The 21,577-nt window shown below is 48.4% G+C and overlaps 1 protein-coding gene across 2 annotated transcripts in view; it reads left to right on the forward strand.

Annotated features, from left to right (window-relative positions):
- ZBTB7C (zinc finger and BTB domain containing 7C) overlaps positions 1–15,113 on the forward strand; it is a 106,762-nt gene extending 91,649 nt beyond the window's left edge. For both annotated transcript variants that reach the window (XM_074932193.1, XM_074932194.1), the window contains 2 exons: positions 7,292–8,488; positions 13,847–15,113. In XM_074932193.1, the coding sequence (XP_074788294.1) occupies positions 7,308–8,488; positions 13,847–14,483 (1,818 nt within the window). In that variant the 5' untranslated portion in view covers positions 7,292–7,307 and the 3' untranslated portion in view covers positions 14,484–15,113. The remainder of the gene's footprint in view (positions 1–7,291; positions 8,489–13,846) is intronic.
- The last annotated feature ends 6,464 nt before the right edge of the window (positions 15,114–21,577 follow it).

A 21,577-nucleotide genomic window follows, 5' to 3' on the forward strand; every position in this document is an offset into this window, starting at 1 on the left:
TATTTGTGGTACTTCCCAAGCAATATCATACCAGAGAAATACAGCACATCTCCAGTATTGACGTGCCCCAGGCCTGCTTGGCTGGCTTAAACTTCTGTAGGAATTTTGGAAACTGGGAAGAGTGGCAGTCACTAAAATGAAGAAGGGATTAATATGTTGTTGTCAGGATCATTGGACACTCTGGAGGTGGTTCTCCAACACTTCATAAGAAACTAAGAGTTCTAGCCCAAAGAGGTCATTTTTATATAGTATGTGTAAATATGTATGGTTCACATGAGCTCAGCTTGCCAGCCAGATGTTGATAAGAATGAATCCTTGTATGCCCAAGGATTTTGTTTGGATATTAGTATTAATATTGAAAAGTCCAGTAGGTAATGAAGAAATACCAAGCTGAAGGTCACCCATGTGGTCTCAATCCCTGAAGTATAACCACTTTAATTATGTGATCAAACCATGCTCACCTTGCAGGGCTCTTCTTTCAGGTAGGAGCTGTCTCATGCATCGCTGGCTTTGTGGAGGCTGGCCAGAAAGGGTTGGACTGTCCTGCTGGGGCTCTTTGGCCATCCCTCTCCTCCCAGCATCAGTGGGAGATCTCCATCCGTGACAGTGTCACTGGGGCTCTGGTAGGCTGCTCTAGACAGCCTTTGCACCAGTGTCCTATGATGAATCCCCTCGAATTGTAACGACCTGCTCCATTTGTGGAGGTGCTTCCATGCCAGGAGCCACCTGGGGCAATGCCACCTCTGTAGCCACCTACGGGGCTTCCTCCCCATCCTTGCTGCAAGCGAGCATCTCCCATGGTGAATGTGACCCTCTTTGCATCCTTCCTTGCCAAAGCATCACTTTGGAAACCTTTGCCCTTTTCTACTTTGTCCAGATATAAGCAAAATGCATTAATTTTTTGAGGAGAGATCCTCAGTTTTGGGTGGATGAGCTTATTGCGTACCTCTTAAAAACCAAACACCCTCAACTTTCCTGGCTCAACCTCATACTCCCCAAGCAAGACAGGTCCCAAGGGGAAGGCTGTTCTCAGTTATTAGAGGCTGGGGAGGGTGCCCAGCCCAGCAGTAAAACCCCAGTGTTACTGCTAGCGAGCCGGTTCCCTCCCACAGCCTCATCTTCGGGGCTGCAAAGTGTCTCGTCTTTAAAAACCCGATGATTTCCTTGCGAGGGAGGCAGCGGTTGGTGTCACCACATTTTCCTCATCGTTTTGGGCATCTTGCAGGGAAGTGATTGAAAGGTGAGGAGTGCTCTGCCCCACCTTCTCGCCGGAGGGGAGAAACACTAGGTACTGGGGTGGGTGGTTTAATAACATGTTCTTCTGGAGACAAGATGTTCAGAGGGGAGGTGTGCCTAAGGAAATATTTGCCTTTTTTGGGTTTTACATATATATTTATTTTTTTTAATGGAAGAAAAAAAAAATAAAAACACCTCTCTGCCTGCCTTTCAGATAGGCTTTGAGGGAACCCAACTCCTTCTTGGTAAGAAAGGAGAGGCATCTTCCAAACTGGAGTCAATGCCAAAGCAATGGTTTTGTCCCCACGGGACCAGCTTCAGGTGGGGTGTCAATGTGGGTGACTTCACTCAGGGACACTTGCACGAGGGACTTGCTCAAGGTCGTGAAGCAATAAGCAGATGAAGGGACAGAGCTGTGGCATCCCTATACCCCCAAAGTAACAACACAGCTCAGAGTGGGAGCCACCAACCACTGGCCAACGTATTCTGTAGGAAGTAGCTGTAATATTTTGACAGATTAGGGTAATCTCAGGCACATCTTAATTGGCTCATTACAAAGAGACACAAATAAATCTGGGGGGAAAAAAAAAAACAACCAACACATATGTATGGGCTGATGGATGTAGGAGGCAGGTCTCCATACACAGGACCATGGGTAGATGCAGAGGAGAGCAGCCAGCCCACCCCGGGTGCTGCCCCCACTCCCGCAGCCCGGAGCGAGGATTGGGAAAGAGGAGCAGGTAGCAAAGCAGCAGAGCCAGAGCATCTGTCCCTCGGGGTGCTGGGTGCCCCAGGTGGGGCAGGGAAGGAGTTGGTAGTAGAAGTTAAATCGAGATGGGGAAAGCTGTTGAGACCTCCTGCTGACTCCCTTTCCTGCCACGGGCAGCAGACTGGGGTGGCCAGGGATGATCAGTGCCCCGAATCCAGGTCCAGCTGCCTCTGGGATGCTTTGCTGGGTGGTCTCGTGCTTCAGCTGTAGAGCCCAAATCCCTCCCGAGGCTTTGTGCCTGCAGGGACCGAGGGTGAGGGATGATGTGTTGGGGTGGCAGGATCTGGCCTGGGTGGGGGGAGTTCAACCCCAAGATTCAGCCCTGGGCTTGCACCCCAAACCCTGCTCCATGCACAGTCTGGGAGAAGGGAAGAAGTGAGGACACCTTTGTTTTGGCTGGAAAAATGTTGTTTTGACACCAGTAGCAGGCAGAGATCAGCTGGAGCCTCAGGCTTCTTCTGCTGTGCTGAATGCAGAACAAGCACCACATGGCAGGGGTGAGCCGCTTTGTGCTCCCCAGCTTACCCTAGGGTACCCCTGTATCTTTGGGGTGGCACTGTATTGGTGAATATAGACACACCAAAAAGAAATGTAGTCAGAGGCCAGCACCTTCCCGTAGGGAAAATCATTGCACAGAGAAAGCCAAGCAATGAACATTTAAGAGGAAATGCTCCAAGAATGTCTACACAAATACAAAAATATAAAAGCAGAGGAATATCAAAATATGAAAATATATAAATACATACATCCACAAATAAAATATTAATACAAAACATACAAATATGTAAGCATATACATATATATACATATTTAAATATTAAATTAATAAAATATTAAAATGGTGCATGTTACAGGAATGATGTTACATGCCAGCATACAGTTGCCACCTCCCAGCTAAGACTCAGATTGTGAAGCGTTGTCCCCACAGATGGAGTGGATGGGAAGGGGACTTTCCCCAGCCCTGCCATAGCCCTGAACCAGGAGCCACACATTGCACAAGCCTGGGCTCTTCCTGGCAGCTTTATCTCCTCTTCGCAGGGCATTGTTGCCGGAGATGAGGAAGGAGATGGGAGAGGGAAGCGCTGATGAGGAGCCCTCACAGGTCACAGTTCCCCTGCTGCTGGATTTGAGCAATACTGAGACCCAGGGGCAAGATCCTGTCCCACCTCGGGGCTGGCACATCTTTCCCAGGGCTTCTCTGAGCTGTGCCAGTCCTCCATTCCCACTCCTAAAAATAAATATAGGCAATATTAGTTATCTATTTATCTATTTCCTATACATATATCTCTATAATCTATTGAGTATACTTCTATTTTTTACTTATCATAATGCTAAATAAGCATTTCTCCGCTCTGATATTTCAATTTTATATTACTGGTTTTCAGAGGCTGTATTATACTGAAGGAGGCTTGAAGTTAAAAGCAGATGTGAGAATAAAGGGACCAAAAAAATAAAAATAAAAAGTAGAAGGGGCTTTTAAGCAGCAGAGCTTTGGGTCACCCAGGGAGCGTGCGTTGCAGGCAATTTATAACATTGCTGCAGTTTATAATATTGCTGCAGTCCCTGGCTTGTATCTGGGTTGTATCACCCACGTTCACACAGGCAGTGAGGTTAGACCTCGGCATCACAGCTGAGACTCCTGCCTGCATCTGCCTACCTCTGCCCACACATCTCCATCGCGCTGGTACAGCGGTCACCAGCCCAAGCCGGCGAAGCACCATCCTTCCCAAAACCGGACGGATTTTCACCCAAAAAGGAGACAAAGCTGAGCTCCCCTCAGGCCCCCTTTTCTCCTGTTGCAGCCTCAGGTGCCTAAACACGCCAGCAGAGCTCACCACATGCCCGCAGGCAGCACACGGGGAAGCCGTCCTGTACCCGAATAGCATCTCCCAGGATCATTTTTTCATAAACGGGGCTTTTCATGGCAAGAAAGTAATGAATGAGTTTTAAGCATGCCCATAAATGCAGCGTTTCAAGACGTCATCTGCAGAATACGTTTATTTTAGGTGCCCTCCACCCTTTCTCCCCCCCCACACACACCCTGGTTTATTTTAACAATGCTGTAATTTTCTATTATAAAATTGGATTTTTCTGTTTAACTCCATGTAGACCGTTCAGCTTTTGCACGTGTGTGTGCATGCACTGGTGACATTTGTCACCCTCAGATGCTATTTTTAAGCCTGTTAATTTTGAGGCCCCCACCCTTGGCTTGGGAAGGGGAAGGGGGGAGCGCAGGAGGAGGGAGAGGAGGGAGGAGGAGGAAGGAAAACATCAGCCTCAGCACACTTCCAGCCTCTGGCCATCAACCTCCCTGGGGGCATGGGAACCATAAGGTCATTTCTCAAGCTCGCTGAGCTCCAGAGCTGTCAAACCACCCTGCGAGTTAAAAAAATGCAAATGTAAGCAAATGAATGGGCTGACTCTCTTCCTCTGCCCCCCCACCCCGTTTAAATGACATGAATCACCTTCAATTTTGCCAGCATCCTGTAAAGTTATCAGCGTGCCTAAGTGCTTCAGTTAACAGAACCACATCTCGAGGGGACCAGGAGGGGAAAAGAAAGGAAAAGAAGTCCATTTCCACCAAAAGGAGCTGTAGATCATTTTAGTCTATAATTGCATACACCCGGATCTCCTAATTCCATTTTTACTTGTTTTCTCGCTGCCGAGTGAATAATCCACAAATTAGGGAGGATGGAGTTTAGTGTCTGGAAAAAACCCTCTATAGAAACAATTATCAGGGTAGTCTAATATTCTGCTTTTCTGATCTTTTGCACTTAGGGTGATCTGTCAATAAAAGATCAAAATAGATTTGTAGGAAGACACATTCCTTCATGCAAGGAGCTCCTTTAACACTAATGCTTCTGCCAGAGACAAATACATGAGTAGAAGATAAATACAGCAATAGAAATTTAATTGCTCATGCTTATTATTAAAGATACAAAGCCCTAAAAAGGAAGTTGTCTTTTTCTCCCCGGCTCAGAGGTTATTTATTATCTTACACTCCACTTGGAGAACACATTGGATTTACTTTCATTTATTGGCAATTTTCAAGGAAGATTTGATACAGAGTCAGTCGGGCTGGTAGAGGAGCATAGCTAGTTAACGTGGTTAAGCACAGCACACTGTAATGAATCAATTTGTTTCAGACAACAGACATAATAAGTGTGGAGCTAATGGGCACAGCACAGGATGCGGGACTGGAGCATCAACCCTCGGCTGAAAACACCAGTGGCTGGAGCTGAGTGGGGCTCGGAGTGGTGCAATTCCCAGTTTCTTTCCCCATCCCTGGGCATGGGGAGGCTTCCCATGGTGGGGGCTGCCCTCCAGCCCCCCCCCCCCCCCCCTCAAGACTTCACTAGTGCAGTGACAGCTTGTGCCCCATCCCAGCGTTGTTCCCTCCAGGCTGGTGGTCCATAACCCTTCCCCAGGCTGTGCTCCATCCAGGTTGCACCATGTTCCCAAGGCCTTAACCCACTGGCTCCCATGTGGTGAGTGTTTGACAGCTCTGGTTAGGAGTGGGGAGATATCTGCAAGGTCTCAGCTGGAGATTTGACCCTGTGGAGGGAGGAGAGGGAGATGGCATACCTCTTCCCACAGGAATGTTTGCTGCAGAGTCTGATCCCCTCTACAGCTCCCCAGCCTTCTGCAAGGGTCACTAGCTTCCTGGCCAAGGTGAAGCAAGGATTTCCCTGGACAACCTCCATCAGACCAGGCTCTTTCCATCCCCGAGGGCTGGAGGCAGCTGGTAGGGTGGGAGCCAGCCCCTCACCATGAGGTAGACCAGGTCCCCACAGCTGGTGGGAAGGAGATTTGGAGTCAGCGCATAAACTGAGCAGGGAAAAACACCAGGGAAGTAGCGATAGATCCCAACAGAGATGTGGAGGTGTTGTGGGGTGGGATTGGGAACCTGCCAGAGATGCAGAGGGTGGGACTGTGAACCTACCTGATGGTCTCAGCCTTGCAAAAGGGTCCAGAGTGGGGCTTCAGTTTTACTTACATGTACCCTGGGCTCTCTGAGAGATGAACTGCTCGTCTGTGAACTGTCTACCTGCAGCATGGCTGCGAGCTGGGACTCGTAGAGGTGACAGTGCACGAACACATGCTCTGTGTCCTGGGGGTTTCCAAAGGGTTAGTGTATTCAAAATTATTCCGGCTGTTTGATGTATTCCGTGTGTGATGGGATTAATGTATTTGTCGCCTGCTGGAGGAAGTTGCTCTCCTTTCCTGGGATTTCTCATGTGGAAGGGCTGCTGGAGCCATGTGAAAGAGGAAACATCTTAGAGATAAAAAAATGGCCAAAAAACATCAGGTTTTCCTTTTGGGTGTGGGCTTTTTGCTTCCGAATTTCCCTTTGAAGCTAGAGCTGCTCGAGCAGGGAAGGGTGTCTGCCAGAGGCACAGGGCATTTGATACCACGCTAACAAGTCCAAACAGGATTGGGAATGGAGCAAGCACAGCTCATGGGTGCAGATAGCAGACAGCCATCTGCCTTTGGCCAGGCCCTTGCTCCCTAGTTGTCTTTCTCTGAGTGTTTAGGTACTCTGTGACACTCAGCTCCTCACTTGCCTCCCCCATTCCCCATTCCGTCCCTCCAGAAGACATCCCTATGCATGTTGTCCACATGCTGAGGTGACATGGGATGGCTTCCAGGCCTGAAGTAGCAGGAGGACACAGAACTGGAGACTTGCTACCCCATAAGGACTGATCTTCTGCTGCAGCAGCCAGCCAAGACCAGCAGTCCCTCCTACTTGGGATACCAGTCCCAAGAAACAATTGTGTGGATGTGATGGGGACTCCCTGGCTTGTCTTGTTTAAGGTGTAGGTGCTGGCTCTTGGCAGTGTGAAGCAATACAGCATCACCCTTTCCTTGCCTAGCTCCTGGCAGGGCAAATCCAACGTATGCCTGGAAAGATGTTGGCTCTGAAAGGATGTGGAAGAAATGTGATGGGGAGGGAATCATTGCACAAGGTTTCTGGGGGAGGGATGTGAAAGAGAAGAGGGAGCTTGTGGTGGTTATGAAAAGGTGAATAGGGTGGGTACCGAGAAGAGATGAACGGAGACAAAGAAAGAGACAAAGTGACGTGGAGGGAAGAACAGGTTAAATCATAGAGGACCTGGAAGGAGTTAAACGTGACATGGAGACACACAGAGGCAGTGCAAGCAGGAAGTGATTACAGAGGTCCAAGCAGGGTAGGGGAGAGGAGGACACTGAGAGAAGGCAGGGTTATTCTGGTGTTGCTGACTGGGAACCCCTTGCTAATTCTCTACTGTCTGTGTTTTGTCCTAGGGCACTAAATGAGAATATGGCCAATGGCATTGAAGATCTTATCGGGATCCCATTCCCAAACCACAGCAGTGAAGTCTTATGTGGTTTAAATGAGCAGCGGCATGACGGTCTCCTCTGCGATGTCATCCTCATTGTACAGGACCAGGAGTACCGGACCCATCGGTCTGTCCTTGCTGCCTGCAGCAAGTACTTCAAAAAACTCTTCACAACTGGCACTTTAACAGACCAGCCCTATGTTTACGAGATTGACTTTGTCAAGCCTGAAGCACTTTCTGCCATCCTCGAGTTTGCCTACACCTCAACCCTCACCATCACCACCTCAAATGTCAAGCACATCCTCAGTGCTGCCAAGATGCTGGAGATCCAGTGCATTATCAATGTATGCCTTGAAATCATGGAGCCCGACAGAGAGGCAGAAGAGGAAGATGACAAAGAGGACGAAGATGATGATGAAGATGAAGACGAAGATGAGGAGGAAGAGGAGGAGGAGGAAGAAGTGGAAGATTTTGTCAATCAGGAGAACCTAACTGATGTCCAAGAAGTAAGCTGTCACCAAAGCCCTTCGAAGTCTGACCTTACTGAAGAAGTGTATACAGAAGCACCTAAAGACTTCCCAAATCACTACCCAGCCAATAACTCCTCTGGACACTTGGGCGTCATACGAGACTTCTCCATTGAGTCTTTACTAAGGGAAAACTTGTACCCTAAGGCAAACATCCCAGAAAGGAGGCCAGCTCTCTCTCCTTTCACCCCTAGCTTCTTCCCCCATCTGTGGAACAGCAATTTTAGCTCCTTTTCCCAGCTCGAGGAGCCACAGGTAGACAATGGCCCCTTGGATCTGGTGATCAAAAAGAGAAAGATCAAGGAAGAGGAGGAGAAGGAAGACCTGCCTCCGCCCCCTTTCCCTAATGACTTCTTCAAGGACATGTTTACCAACACCCCAGCAGCTCCCTTAGGGCATATTAAGGCAGAGACTGACTATAGTGCTTATCTCAATTTCCTAAGCGCTACCCAGTTTGGAGGAGTTTTTCCCCCGTGGCCCCTGGAGGAAGAGAGGAAGATAAAGCCCAAGGCGTCCCAGCAATGTCCCATCTGTAACAAAGTCATCATGGGAGCCGGCAAGCTGCCCAGGCACATGAGAACCCACACGGGAGAGAAGCCGTATATGTGTAATATCTGTGAAGTCCGCTTTACCAGGTGTGCATTGCTTACCTCTGCCACGCGCGGCTGTGTGCGGGGCTGGGGGTGGTGGTGGTTGGAGGGGCCACGTCATCACCCATGGCTGATTCCTAGGCTACACATTTCTTTTTTCCCAGAAAAAAGTAGAAAAGAAAGCAGGGTATGATCTATGTCCTGTCAGGAAAAAAAAGGGAGGAAGGGAGGGTGGAGGAAGAAAATGAACCTGCTGATTTTGGTGGGTTGTGGATCGCATCCACAACTCACTGGATGCATCCCCTCACTGGACAAAAGCTTAAATAAGTAACAGGATATTTTCAACCCTGCCATAATTCACCACAGTTGGACCAGAGGGAACTGGAAAACAGATGGTCAAACAGCCAAGGAGGCTTCATCTCTAATGTGCTGAGAGATGCGTTGAGTTGGGAGGGCCATTTAGCTGCGGGATGTAATTAGTTTGGGTTTGCACATTTTGGCATCAGTGTAGACCACAACCAAGTTGCACATGTTTAGACATGACAGTGTCTGGGCTTTCTGAGGCTGGAGCAGTCTTAATTATTGTATGTTAGTAGCGAGGTTGGGGTTGGTCTCTTCTCCCAGGTGACAAGTGATAGGATGAGAGGAAATGCCCTCAAGTTGCACCAGGGGAGGTTTAGATTGGATATTAGGAAAAATTTCTTCACTGAAAGGGTTGCCAAGCATTGGAACAGGCTGCCCAGGGCAGGGGTGGAGTCACCATCCCTGGAGGTGTTTAAAAGATTGTGTAGATGTGGCACTTGGGGACGTGGTTTAGTGGTGGACTTGGCAGTGTGAGGTTAACGGTTGGACTCGATGATCATAAGAGTCTTTTCCCTTCTATGATTCACCACCCTGAACGATGGCTGCCCAAGAGCCTGCCACCTCGACTCCCTCCATGGTCAGTGGAAGGAGATCAGCACCCTCAGAAGGTAGATGAGGAAAGGGCATGAGTGAAGGTGTCGTCCCTGACCACAAAGACAGCCTGCAGGGCTTAGCTAAGGCAACTAACTGGGTATCCCAGGTTAGGTGAGACCAGCCCCAACATGGGCTGTTCCACAGTAGGCATGGCCAGCCAAATCTGCCCCCTCTACTCATTCCCAGCCTTTGCACCTCTCTTCACCCCAGCAGACCCCTCGATGGCAATATAGGAGTAGGCTACACATATCTAATGCTACAGCTTGCAACCTTGCTCTGAAAAGCTGAACAAATTTAATCGGTGAGCAGAGACAAATAGATTCCTGAACCTGCTCTTACTGGGTATAATTAATATCTAATGAGTACAATCTTTACCATAATAATAAACCTTTCTGACAAGAGTATGGTATTTCAGCTCCTGGCTGTGTCTGAGAGAGAAAGCTTTATTAGGCTGGGGCGAGCAAACCAGAGGAAAATAATATGCACAGTAGGTAAAGGCGAGCTCCTGACAATGGCCGGACACCTGGGGTGCTCCTGCTTTCAGTCTGTCTTTTCTTCTCCCATCCCTGTAATAATATTCGAGTGGAAGTTATGCAGATGATGAGGATTCGACCTGAAAATAAATTTCCATGCTCCCCTCCATTAACACAGCAGATAACGTATTATAATGCGGGGAGCATCATGCCTTGGGCAGGCAAAGAGGTGAGCTGGCTCACCCTGGTATTTGCAGAGGAAAGGCCTGGTGCTAATTCCTGCTGCTAGGAATTTGGATCTGTCTCCAGCTGGTGCTGCATCCCTGGGGTAGTGCTGGGTCGTCACCTCCGGGCCAGCGGGCTCTCTGGGAGCAGTGGATGGGTTCAGCCCGTGAGAGTGGCTGTACCCGCGGCTGGGGGGACCACCTGGCCACCCCCATCCTGCAGCCCCCATTGCTCTCCTGGGTGCGATGCTGCGGGTACTAACTGCTGACGAGGAAATAGCTTGGTTTGACCCATCACCAAGACCTTCCCCCTAACGGGAATAACAGAACTGAGCCCTTCCAGAAGGCTCCCAAAGTCATTTACATGCAAGGGCAGCATCGTTGCCTTCGTTTGAGGACACTGAGGCACGGAGTGGTGTTGGTACTGACTCACAGTCATGGCAAAGGCTAGCAGGAGGGTTCAGGTGGGAATTCAGGTATCCTGACCCCCAGTCCTGACAGGTTAAATTAGAGTCTTGGAGGATAAAAGCTCCATTCAGATTTGCTCTAGCATGGCCCATTACTAACATGGGGTTAAACCCAACAAGTTCTACATCCCCCCATATGCTCAGCTGCTTCTAAATATAAAGCAAAGGGGTAGGAGTGCATTAATCCAAGAAAATAATCACAAGGAAAATTGGGACTAACCCAACAGTGCATTCTCCCATCATCATTCACGAAAACGAAGCTGTTCATTTTGGTCACCCCGCACAGAGCTGGAGGTTTGTTTTCCTCCTTTAACACCCTGAGCAAAGTGGAAATTTCAAGACATTGGTTTATTTTTAAATGTATTTGGAATTATTTTGAATAGCACAAAGCTGTTTGTTGTTTTGGGTGTTTTTAGCCATTTTCAACATTAATGTGAGAGCTCTCCTTTAGGGGAAAGTGTATTTAAGCAAAGTGGAGTGATTGAGATGTAGACATTTCTGCCGGGATTTCCTGAACGCCGCCACTTGCGTTACATATTTTGCTCTTGGGGTGAATCTCATGCTTCCTGAAAGCATCAGACTCGCACCCACGGCAGTGAGCGGTGCCTTCGCCAGGAAGATGCAAGCCCTGACGTTCCCCCTTGGATTCCCCTGGGAATCAGGGTGCAGGGAAGCAGAGGTTCCCAAACGGGATTTCTGAATGAACCAGTCCTTTGCATTATGTCTGCACTCGAGGAACTGTGGAGGAGCAAATTTACTTGGGGAAATAGAGAAAAAATATTTTCCAGGGAGGGGGAGTCCCCCAGCCTCCCCATCAGATCCCTTCCCCTTCGCATCAGTAGGATCCCATGACAAGGACCCCACGTGGACGTGGATCTGCCACTCCCGACTCCCAGGGACATCTGATCGCAGGAAGCAGGACTTCATTTAATAGCTCATTAATTTTTTCCTTAAACAAAGGCTTCTCAGCTTCTAGTCTGCTGTTTTACCCTGCTAAAACACTGGAAAAAACTGCAAATATTTCAGCTTTTTCACCAAGACAACCCCAGAGTGCTCAAGGAGAAACTCTTCCAGCCAGAAAGGTTAACATTATTTGTTCCTATTATTTGTGTTGTGACAGCTCGCAGAGCCCTAATCGCTCTCCTAATGCAATTGCATTAAGGTTATTCACACACACGGAGCGCGGTTCTCCTTCGGAGAGCCTGCAAGCCGAGCTCCCATCTCGCAAAGCCTGTGTTCCCCGTGCCGCAGCCTCCCATGGGTGCTTCCCCACAGCCGTTGCATCTCACCTCCCCCAACCTCTGAGCTTCTCCAGGTAGAGCCATAAAACCTCTCTTCCATCCCATGGAAATGCTGCCGGGGCAGGGAGGATTGAGTTTCTCCCCGTCTGCTGCCAGAGATGGGTAATAGCTTGAAAAAAGCTTTGCTTGTATTTACATTATACAGTCCTGGCACACTGCGTGTTTATTAGGAAAAGCGATCCTGCTAGGTTAAACATTACATATATAGGTTTAAATTATATTATAGGTGGGGCTGGTAGCTCTGCTTTTTATTAACACTCCCCAACACTTCACATTACGAGCCCCTGTGTTCATCTGCTTACGACTTCACTGCACATTATCTGTTTGGGATGACATTTTCCACGCTGCTTTGTCTGCTGCTGAGAACCGATTTCAGCCCTTTTGGGGGAAATACGCCCTTGCTGGAATCTTGGGATAATAATGTCTTTGAAAATTGCAGAGTGGGAAGTTGGGATCTGTCCCTGGGCTTGGTGTGCAGACCAAGAGATGCTCCCTAAAAACTGGCATGAGTTGTAAACCTCATGTGAGCTCGTTACAACATCCATACAGGCAGAGAGCATCTCCACTGCCTGCACTGACACTGCAGATGCAGGACCAGGCTGGGACCGGTTTCCCAAAGGCAATAAAACATCATCTGGTGAAGAAGACGATCCTGCTAGGGATACTCCTCTGCATCCTTGACCCCGAGGGACTGGTTTGCCCGGATGCCCACACCAGTGTGCAGTGCCAGTCATGTCACTGAAAGCTATTTCAAGATGCACAGGGTCAAGGTGGCAGAAATTATTACAAAAACAGCACCTTTAAAGTTTTGAGGGCTTGGCGCGTAAGTAGATTTTTGGGGGTTGTTTTTGATTTTTTTTTTTTGCATGCTCACATATTTTATATATAATAACGCCATGACTCCGTGTATTCAACATATTCTTAGCCACATTACTAACGTCCTGGAGGGGTCATACTGAAAACATTTCAGAAAACAGTATGAATTCTCCTACTTTGCTGTTTATTTGCTTGAACTCTGCTGGTGCAACCTAGGCAGCGCTCTTGGCTCAGTTCAGCTACAGTCAGCTTTGGCTTTTATAATCATATGCCTTAGCTGTGATTTTTGTAGACTACAGAAGGAAACACTTATTTTGGGGGAAAAAAATAGTAATTGGATAGCCAGCTTGGTGAATATTCTTGATTTTAGTTGTTCTCCTTAAATATATATATATATATACATTTGTAAGTAAGTGCCAATGGGCTGGGTATTATGCTGTCCCATGGCTATATTTAAAAACCTTCTCCAAAATGCGTGTGAGGCTGGATGTGTACTGGCCTTGGAGACCACGGCAGGGAAGGATGCGGGTGCAGAGCACCGTGGCTCTGCCTGCACCTTTGCCCGCCTCATCCTGTGCGATGCTCCTGCTTCATAGGAAAACTCCTGAGACACCCAGTGGTCAGTGCGAGGAGAAAAGGGAAAGGGAAAGGGAGGAGGGAGAGGGAAAGGGAGAGGGAAAGGGGAAGGGGAAGGGGAAGGGGAAGAGGAAGGGGAAGGGGAAGGGGAAGGGGAAGGAAATCAGCTCCAAGAGGGAATTAATTTAAGCAGTATTGCTCCACATTACCAGGCTCTTGAAACTCAACCAATTTCCTTATTTGCAGGCAGGAATATAGCTGTACTGGTTTAGATATTCTCATATGGTTTGGGGTTTTATTTCAGGGAGTTTTTCACTCCAATTTAGACTGGTTTGGACTCTCTGGGGTGGGCTGCAAACTCCTGATGTGAAGGGCTGGGGGTGTGTGATGCACAGGCACTGTTGCCCCGGGAAGGAGGAGGCAGATGCAAACACCAGCCTGCGAGAGCATCCACACACTGGATGAGCTCCCCACTTTCCCATAACTTTTCCCTCTCCTGATCCAAGGAGAAATACCAACCACATCCCTTCCAGCCCACACCACCTGACTAAACACCTTTTTTTTTTTTTTTTTTTTTTTTTTTTTTCAGGCAGGACAAGCTCAAAATCCACATGCGGAAGCACACGGGGGAGCGGCCGTACCTGTGCATCCACTGCAACGCCAAATTTGTGCACAACTACGACCTGAAGAACCACATGCGCATCCATACGGGCATCCGGCCCTACCAGTGCGAGTTCTGCTACAAGAGCTTCACCCGCTCCGACCACCTCCATCGCCACATCAAGCGCCAGAGCTGCCGGATCGCGAGGCCCCGGCGAGGACGCAAGCCATCGGCATGGAGAGCGGCCGGCTTGCTCTTCGCTCCCGGTGGCCCGCCAGTGGAGAAGAGCTTTGTGATGCCACCGACGTTGGAGGAGATGAGCGGCCACCTCGGCAGCGCGGCCATGTGCCTTCCTGGCCCCAGTCCCAAGCACTTTCTGAGCGGGGCCAAGACCCCCTTCAGCCTGCAAGAGCTGGAGAGCCAGTTTGAAGAAACCCAGATGAAGCTCTTCAGGCGAGCCCAGCTGGACATGGAGAGGAACGCGGGCATCTTCGCCTTCGCCCTGGGCCATAATGAAAACCTCGCTGCCCAACCCTTCTTCCCCCTCCCCGATCCTTGGAGCACGGGCTTCAGCGGCTTGGCAGGGCTCGGCCACGTGGCTCCCATCTCAGAGTCAAGCAACTAAACCCACACCTGGTCCCAACATGGGTCTGCATCCTCCCCATCACGGCACCTGGCTCCCTGGGGTCCCTGCCTGGCCTTTTGCATTGTCTGGCTCCCAGGAATCTCTTTGTCCCCTCGCCACCATGGCCTGCTGTGGGGCTTGGGGCACAGAGCCATCCCTGGGGCGAGCGGGTGCTGTGCCCCATGGCCAACAGCACTTTAGACTCTGTGATGCACTTGGTGTTGAGAACGTGGGGCACTCCCTGCCCCATCCAGCCACCCACAGCTTGCGGCTCCATCCGGGAAGGCCAGGACAGGACTGCTGCTCTCTTCAAAGCTCCCGAAAATGTCACTTGCCTTAGTCCAGGGCATGGCCATCACCCTGAGATGACTCTTCTGGGGGTGATGTTCCCCATTTTCCACCCGTGGGGGCACTGGACACTGACAAACTGTCCAGACTTGGTTTTGATATGTTACATTCCTTGGCCCTTTTGGTCAAAAGGACTTTTTTTTTTTTTAATTAATTCCCATGTCTGGCAACAAAATTTGTTCTACAAGGGATAAAGGGGAGGGTCAAGCAGCCATGTTGGGATGGGGAGGATCCCAGCCATTGCCTTTCTCAGTGGTATATCAGACTTGCAGGGCTGGTGAAAGCCCTGCAGTGCAGAATGAGTTGGGACCCTAAAAAAAAAAAAAAAAAAAAAAAAGGAGATAGAAAATCACCCAGGAGCAAAGCTGGGTGGAAGAGGGGGATTTTACTTATTTTGGTTCTTTGGACATTTCAAAATTTCAGAAGAAGAACCAAAGCCTATTTTGAGTATTTTAACTTCAGTTTCTTGAAAAGGTGAAGGAAAATTTTTGAAAGGATCAAAAATGTTTCAATTCTGAGCTTTTATTAAACCCTTGCTTTGTAAAAATAAACCATGTGGGAATTTTGAAATGAAAAAGTCGTTTCACACCAAAGAGTCAGAATTCACCACCACAGACCACTCTGAAACATTTGGGGTTTTGTCCTTAATTCCCCCTAATTCCTATATATATTTTAATGACAAAAATTTACAAAACACTTGAGTCCCCAGAATCTGCAATGTCAATGGGAAAAAATTAGGTGTGCAAATATCCCTGCTGCTTGTCTCAAGGGATCTTTGTGGAAAAGAAGTCCACTAAAGATGTCTTTCAGATGAGACTGTCTACTTGCAAGCAAGTAGAAATACTATTTCTCCACCATTTGTTGGTTCAAAAGATGAGGTGGTAACATACAATGTGGTGCTCCAAGCTGAGGGTCACACATGGTGGCAAACAGGTCTGGGGTCCTCCCCAGCATCCCTGCAGGCCCTGGCTTGGTCATCCCTATCTAATATTTCTTTTGAGGCCCAAAAAGTGGCAGATTGGCTGGAATCGTACTGTCAGCCTCTTTCAGCCCCTAAAAACAAGAGCTACTCTTGAAGATAAAGGCTTTTGATGTCCATCTGCCTCCAATGGCTCCTCTTAGCTGTGGTGGGACCCCAATTTCACCACCGGCTGACATGGCTTGTGGTAGGTGCTCCAGGAAGCTGGTTTTACATGAAACCACCACTTGAAAATGTAGATGTTACAAATTAGGGCTTTTTCTTTCTCTTTTTACTGTTACCTTTGACCGTCAGCAGAATCAAAGGGAATGAGAGGACCGCAGGTTCACTGATTTTTTGGTTTGCCCATCAATGGTACTTCTCTGAAGCGGTGGCTGGGTGAGGGTCTCCCCACCAAAGCATGGGGGTTACAGAGGGGATCCAGGACCCACCGCTCCCCATGAGGGCATGAAGGACTTCTGCTCTGAGACCATCTGTAGCAGAACAGTCCTAAGAACTGCCCAACTCTCACTTCCTCCTTCGTAAAGAAATCTACAAAGACTCCACGTGCAACAAGTCAATGGAGGAAAAAAAAAAAAAAAAAAAAAGAAAACTTCTTAAAACTGCATCAAACTTTTTTTTCTTTTTTAAATCCGTATCAACTTCTTACACAAGTGACATTTTGCAGATGACTGGTTACTTCAGGTGTTTTTTTTGTCTACAGTTTGGAGTCATTGTAAAGTATCCAAAGATGCTGAGTACTGTATAATCTACAAGGACTTGAAGCAAGGTGTTTTTTCTGTCTCGATTTGTTTGTTGGGTTGGTTGGGGGTTTTTTTCCTATTTGTCTAGGGGGGAAAAACCTTTGCAATTTTTCTATTTATAACTATTTTTATGTGATTGCTTTATGTACAAAACAATGGAAAAAAAAATCAAAACAAAAAAGGAGAGAGAAACACACACAGACACAAATAATTTGCCTTAGTTATTCACGGGACAATCACCCTTAACTTTCATTGATGCTAGAAAGTGGTTGGAAAAAAAGAGACTAGATCCTTTTATGTATTTATTAATACATAAATCAATATAAATTGTGTTAATTGATGCTTTTAAATTATTAGCAGGACTTGGCTGTCTTGCCTGTGGCCATGCTGAGAAGGCTAAGCCGCTGCAGATGCTGAGCTGCATCCCTTCTCAGGCCGGCACAGTCATCCCCGTGGCCTCAAGTCTACGGATGTTTGCTGGACACACAAATTTGGTCCTTTCCAAAGGTACCTTTTGAAAATCCAGTATAATCACACATTAATTAAGCATCAGGCTGGTACAGGCTCCAACCCAAGGGGGCTGTTGGCATTGTGATGCTGATGGTGATTAATGAGTTAAGGTTGATTTTCCCGCGTTGCACTAGGTTGGGTTGGACGGAGCCAGGTGCTGGTGGCGATCATGTTTTGGAGTGGGAAGGGAGGACTAGAGAAAACTCTATGTCTTCTCATCTCGACGTTGTGCAGTGACTCCAGGCCACAGATATCCACGTGGGAGCCCAGCTAAGCATGGAGGTGCCTTCCCGGGGCTTGGATCCCCTTCCTCAGCCAGGATGGGTGTGATGAGCACCAAGCCTTGGGCTGGAAGGACACGGGGCTCTCTCCCAGGTCATGGTGCAGTGACTACTTGTTCCTCTTCTCACCAGAGCTCCTAGGACCCGGCTACACCAGGTACCAAAGAGCACTGGGCTGCATCCAGAGAAGTGTGGCCAGCAGGACAAGGGAAGGGATGTTCCCCTTCTACTTCGCTCTTGTGAGACCCCACCTGCAGTGCTGTGTCCAGCTCTGGGGCCCCCAACAGCAGAAGGACACGGATCTGCTCGAGTGGGTCCAGAGGAGGCCACGAAGATGCTCGGGGGGCTGGAGCACCCCCTGTGAGGACAGGCTGAGAGAGTTGGGGATGTTCAGCCTGGAGAAAAGAAGGCTCCACAAAGACCTTATTGCAGCCCTTCAATACTTAAGAGGGGGCTTACAAGAAAAATGGGGATAAACTTTTTCTTAGGGCCTGTTGCAATAGGACAAGGGGTAATGGTTTTAAACTAAAAGAGGGGAGATTCAGACTAGACAGAAGGAAGACATTTTTTACAATTAGGGTGGTGAAACACTGGCACAGGTTGCTCAGAGAGGTGGTGGATGCCCCATCCCTGGTAACATTCCAGGCCAGGTTGGACGGGGCTCTGAGCAACCTGATCTAGTTGAAGATGTCCCTGCCCATGGCAGGGGGGTTGGACTAGATGGCCTTTAGAGGTCCTCTTCCAACCCAAACCATTATGTGATTCTATATACACAGCTGACACAAACGTGAGCCCTGCAATTCATGTTGCCTCTATGGAGTTGCAGAATTCTTTGTTATTTGTGAAAGAGATGCAAAACCCTGGAAAATAGGTCCCAGGTATGAATGGCTATGTTGTTCAGCCATTTGGAAGTGAAGACGCAGTAGCCGTGCACATTGAGACACCTACATGTTGACACTTTAATTTTGGGTGTCCCAACCTGCCATGTGATTTCCACCCTTCCTCTGAAGCCATCCTGGCTCTGGAGGGGGCAGGTACTGCTGGAGGGTGATTCACCCCACCCACGCCGGACCTCCCAAGGGCGGGATGAATCACCTGCGATGGCACCTGCCTATCTACTACCTACCAGCGTGGTTTGGAAAAACTAGCTTGGACTAAACTGCTTTCATTTCCCATAGCTACAGTGAGATAAGGTTAACCACGGGGAGGGATGTTTCTGTCACCGCAGCTCCCTCCTGTCTGCTCAGGTGATGGGGCAGTCCCTGGCAAAACCTTTTCCAGAAGAATAGGATGCTGGCACAGCCCAGGGCCCATTCCCAGCTTGGTCAGCTTGACTTTGACAAATGCAATGGGAAATAAGGGTCCACGTCCATCCTCCCAAGCCTGGGGATCAGGGATTTGGGCTCATTGGTTGTACGTCCTGCCGTAACCCCAGCAAAACACCCTGAGCTGTCACAACCACCAGGTATTTTCCTTCCCTCATGCTTCTAAGAAGCACTGCACAGCATCGGGTGCTTGGGCAGGGGTCCGGGCCTGTGGGCACAGTCCCAAAATGTGGCTTGAGGAGATGGAAATATCAATCCTCCTCCCAGGGCACGTGGTCAGTCGTTGAGCATCTCATCTGTGCTCAGAGTCTGCAGGACCACAGCAGGGTCAGCATATAAACAGTGTGTTTCTGAGCACAAAACATACAAAATGAAAATTAAGTGAATTACTTTTTAGGTATTTAAATTTTTTTTTTTTTAAATCTTGTGGCTTTTAACCCCATTTTATGCTCCTATTCTGGTTTGCTTATAATGAAAAAAAAAAAAAAGAAAAAAAAAAAAAAGAATTGCAAGGGGAGGGTGAAAAATCTGAAAATTGCTTGGAGGTTCTGTGCGCTAATCAGACACATGGGAATCACAGAAAGAAACCAGCTTCAGTAAATGCTTGTTAGCAGCAACATATGGCTACACTCTTGCTCCTGAACAGCTGCTCTTATCTGCTAGATCATCCAGACCATGGTGGGGGAAATGGTGCCGGGGCGATGCTGCGCACACAGCATTTGCTTACACCAGGTGCTGCTGCAAAAGGAGCATCTCTGGTGTAGGAATGGCATGGAGCTGCAACTCCTTGCCTTTGGCTCAAAACCTTTTGGTGAGTGGTGCAGGAGCCTCTCCTTCCAGTTGTGCAGGAGAAATGGAATACCAAAAAGTTTAAAAAATAGAAAGGAAAGAAAGACCCTGACTTTTGGGGAGTGATTTCCCACTTGGCAGTCACCTGCAAGGGAAAAAAAGTTAATAATTTCTTAAAATACCCCCTAAAATGCTTTAGACCCAAATGTGTGGTCCTCAGTAGGACTCCCAGTGGCACCAGTGGGGCTGCAAATGCTGCCCCATTTCTGCTCCAGCTCCTGCCCTGCCTGCACCCCTTGGGGACCTGCTGTGCCTCCATCCCGGGCATTTTCACACCCATTTTGGAGGGTATCAGTGCTTTATTTCCAGTCTAGGTGCCCTGAAGCTGGAAGATTTTGTAGTTGTAGATGAAAGTTTTAAGAGAGTAAATGAAGCAAGAGCCCAGCCATCTCATTTTAAGAAAATGTTGTGTTTTGCAGCAGGTCACCCATGGTTGGGTTTTTAGGGTCTGCCAACACCTTTTGACACCTCTGACAGCCTGCACCTTTCTTGGTCTGCACATGACTTGCTTTCCAAGCCAACAAAAAAAAGGGAATAAATGAGAAAAAAACCCTTCTTGTAGAAGATACACTTACTTTCCCCGTGTAGCCCAAGCAAACGCAGACCCATCCCACCTCCCAGCCACACCTCCAGGATCCCAGCCACCTCAATAGCAGGAGAGAAAACATCGGTGGCTTGGAAATGCCTTTTTTCCCCTTGTTTTCCTGTGTTGAACTGTTGTTTTACATGACTTGCACTAATTGCTGTAGGGCAGGATACTGTTAGGTTTCTTTGTTTCGGTCTCTTGTTTGGTTGCAACTCCTCTTGGCTAAGAAAACAGCAGTCCTATACACGTACCTGCTGCACATTTTACACCCCTTGAGAAAATAAACTATTACCTGAAGAACTGAGTAGCTCGTGTATCCTTAATGTTGCTGTGGGGCTGGGGGCCAGAGAAGTTATGGCATGAAATGATGGTGAGCCGGGTGATGGACCACCTCATGGTGGCCCTCCAAGGTGACCCTTCATGTGGCATCTGGGCTGTCAGCACAAGGGTGCTTGGGCTGAGGAGCAATGCCTGGTGATGTCCGCTACCCCAGCATGAAATCTGCAGAAAAAAAAAAGAAAAACAACATAAGCACAGTTTGAGGCTTTGCTCCTCGATTTTGCTCCTGCTTTCCACAGCTCCCCGGCATGCTCAAACTTGCACTGCCCTCGTGTGGTGGCCTGATGACAGCTCTGTCACCAGAATGATGCTGGGGACATTGGTGGTCCAGCACGTGCTTCTTGGGGTGTTTTGAGGGTCTCTGTTGCACCAGGACAGGCACGACCCTCCATTGCCTTCCGTCACGCCCAGCTGCATCTACCTGCCCGGCAGAGGAAATACAAAGCTCAGTCACATCACGATGCAGTTTAATGGTTGGACTCAATGATCTTTAGGGTCTTTTCCAACCTAAATGATTATATGATTCTAAGAGTTTTCTGCACCCCAATTAACCACAACCAAATAATTAGGCCACAGAGGCTGGGGACATCCCCACCCACAACTGTTGGGTGACTTCATGGGGACCCTAATTTTAAGAATGTTTTTCCCTGCAGCTCAAGCATGACCCACGACTGGAGCCTCTGATGTCCAAGTTGGTATTTCCCTCTTCCCCTCACGGTACCACTAATAATATTGTCCAGTTCAGGTGAATAGAGGGGCCAAATATAAATCTTATGCAATTGTGTAAAGCTCACGTCCTTAGGAATTGAGGCTCAAAATCATAAATGCAAGTACCAGGGAAGAAGATAAACAGCAGTACCAAGCTACAACCCCCTCTTTATAATTGGAAGTTTTGTTTTATTTCTTTCTTCCTGCAGTGGAGACACTGTCTGAGATGTCACAAATGTGATCGGGCTTCCTAATAGTACATGCAGTGCCTCAGGCCTCAGGGGTCATCTTAAATTCAGGCAGCCAATTTGCAGGCAGGCGATGCACAGCATGCAAGACCCTGGCTTGCCCAGACCAGGCAGGGGCTGAGGTTTTAAGGAAAGACCCTGGCTGACACCTAAAATCCTCCTCTGCTCTCAGGCAACA

The sequence above is a fragment of the Athene noctua genome, chromosome Z (genome assembly GCF_965140245.1).
Source record: "Athene noctua chromosome Z, bAthNoc1.hap1.1, whole genome shotgun sequence".
Classification (NCBI taxonomy): domain Eukaryota; kingdom Metazoa; phylum Chordata; class Aves; order Strigiformes; family Strigidae; genus Athene; species Athene noctua.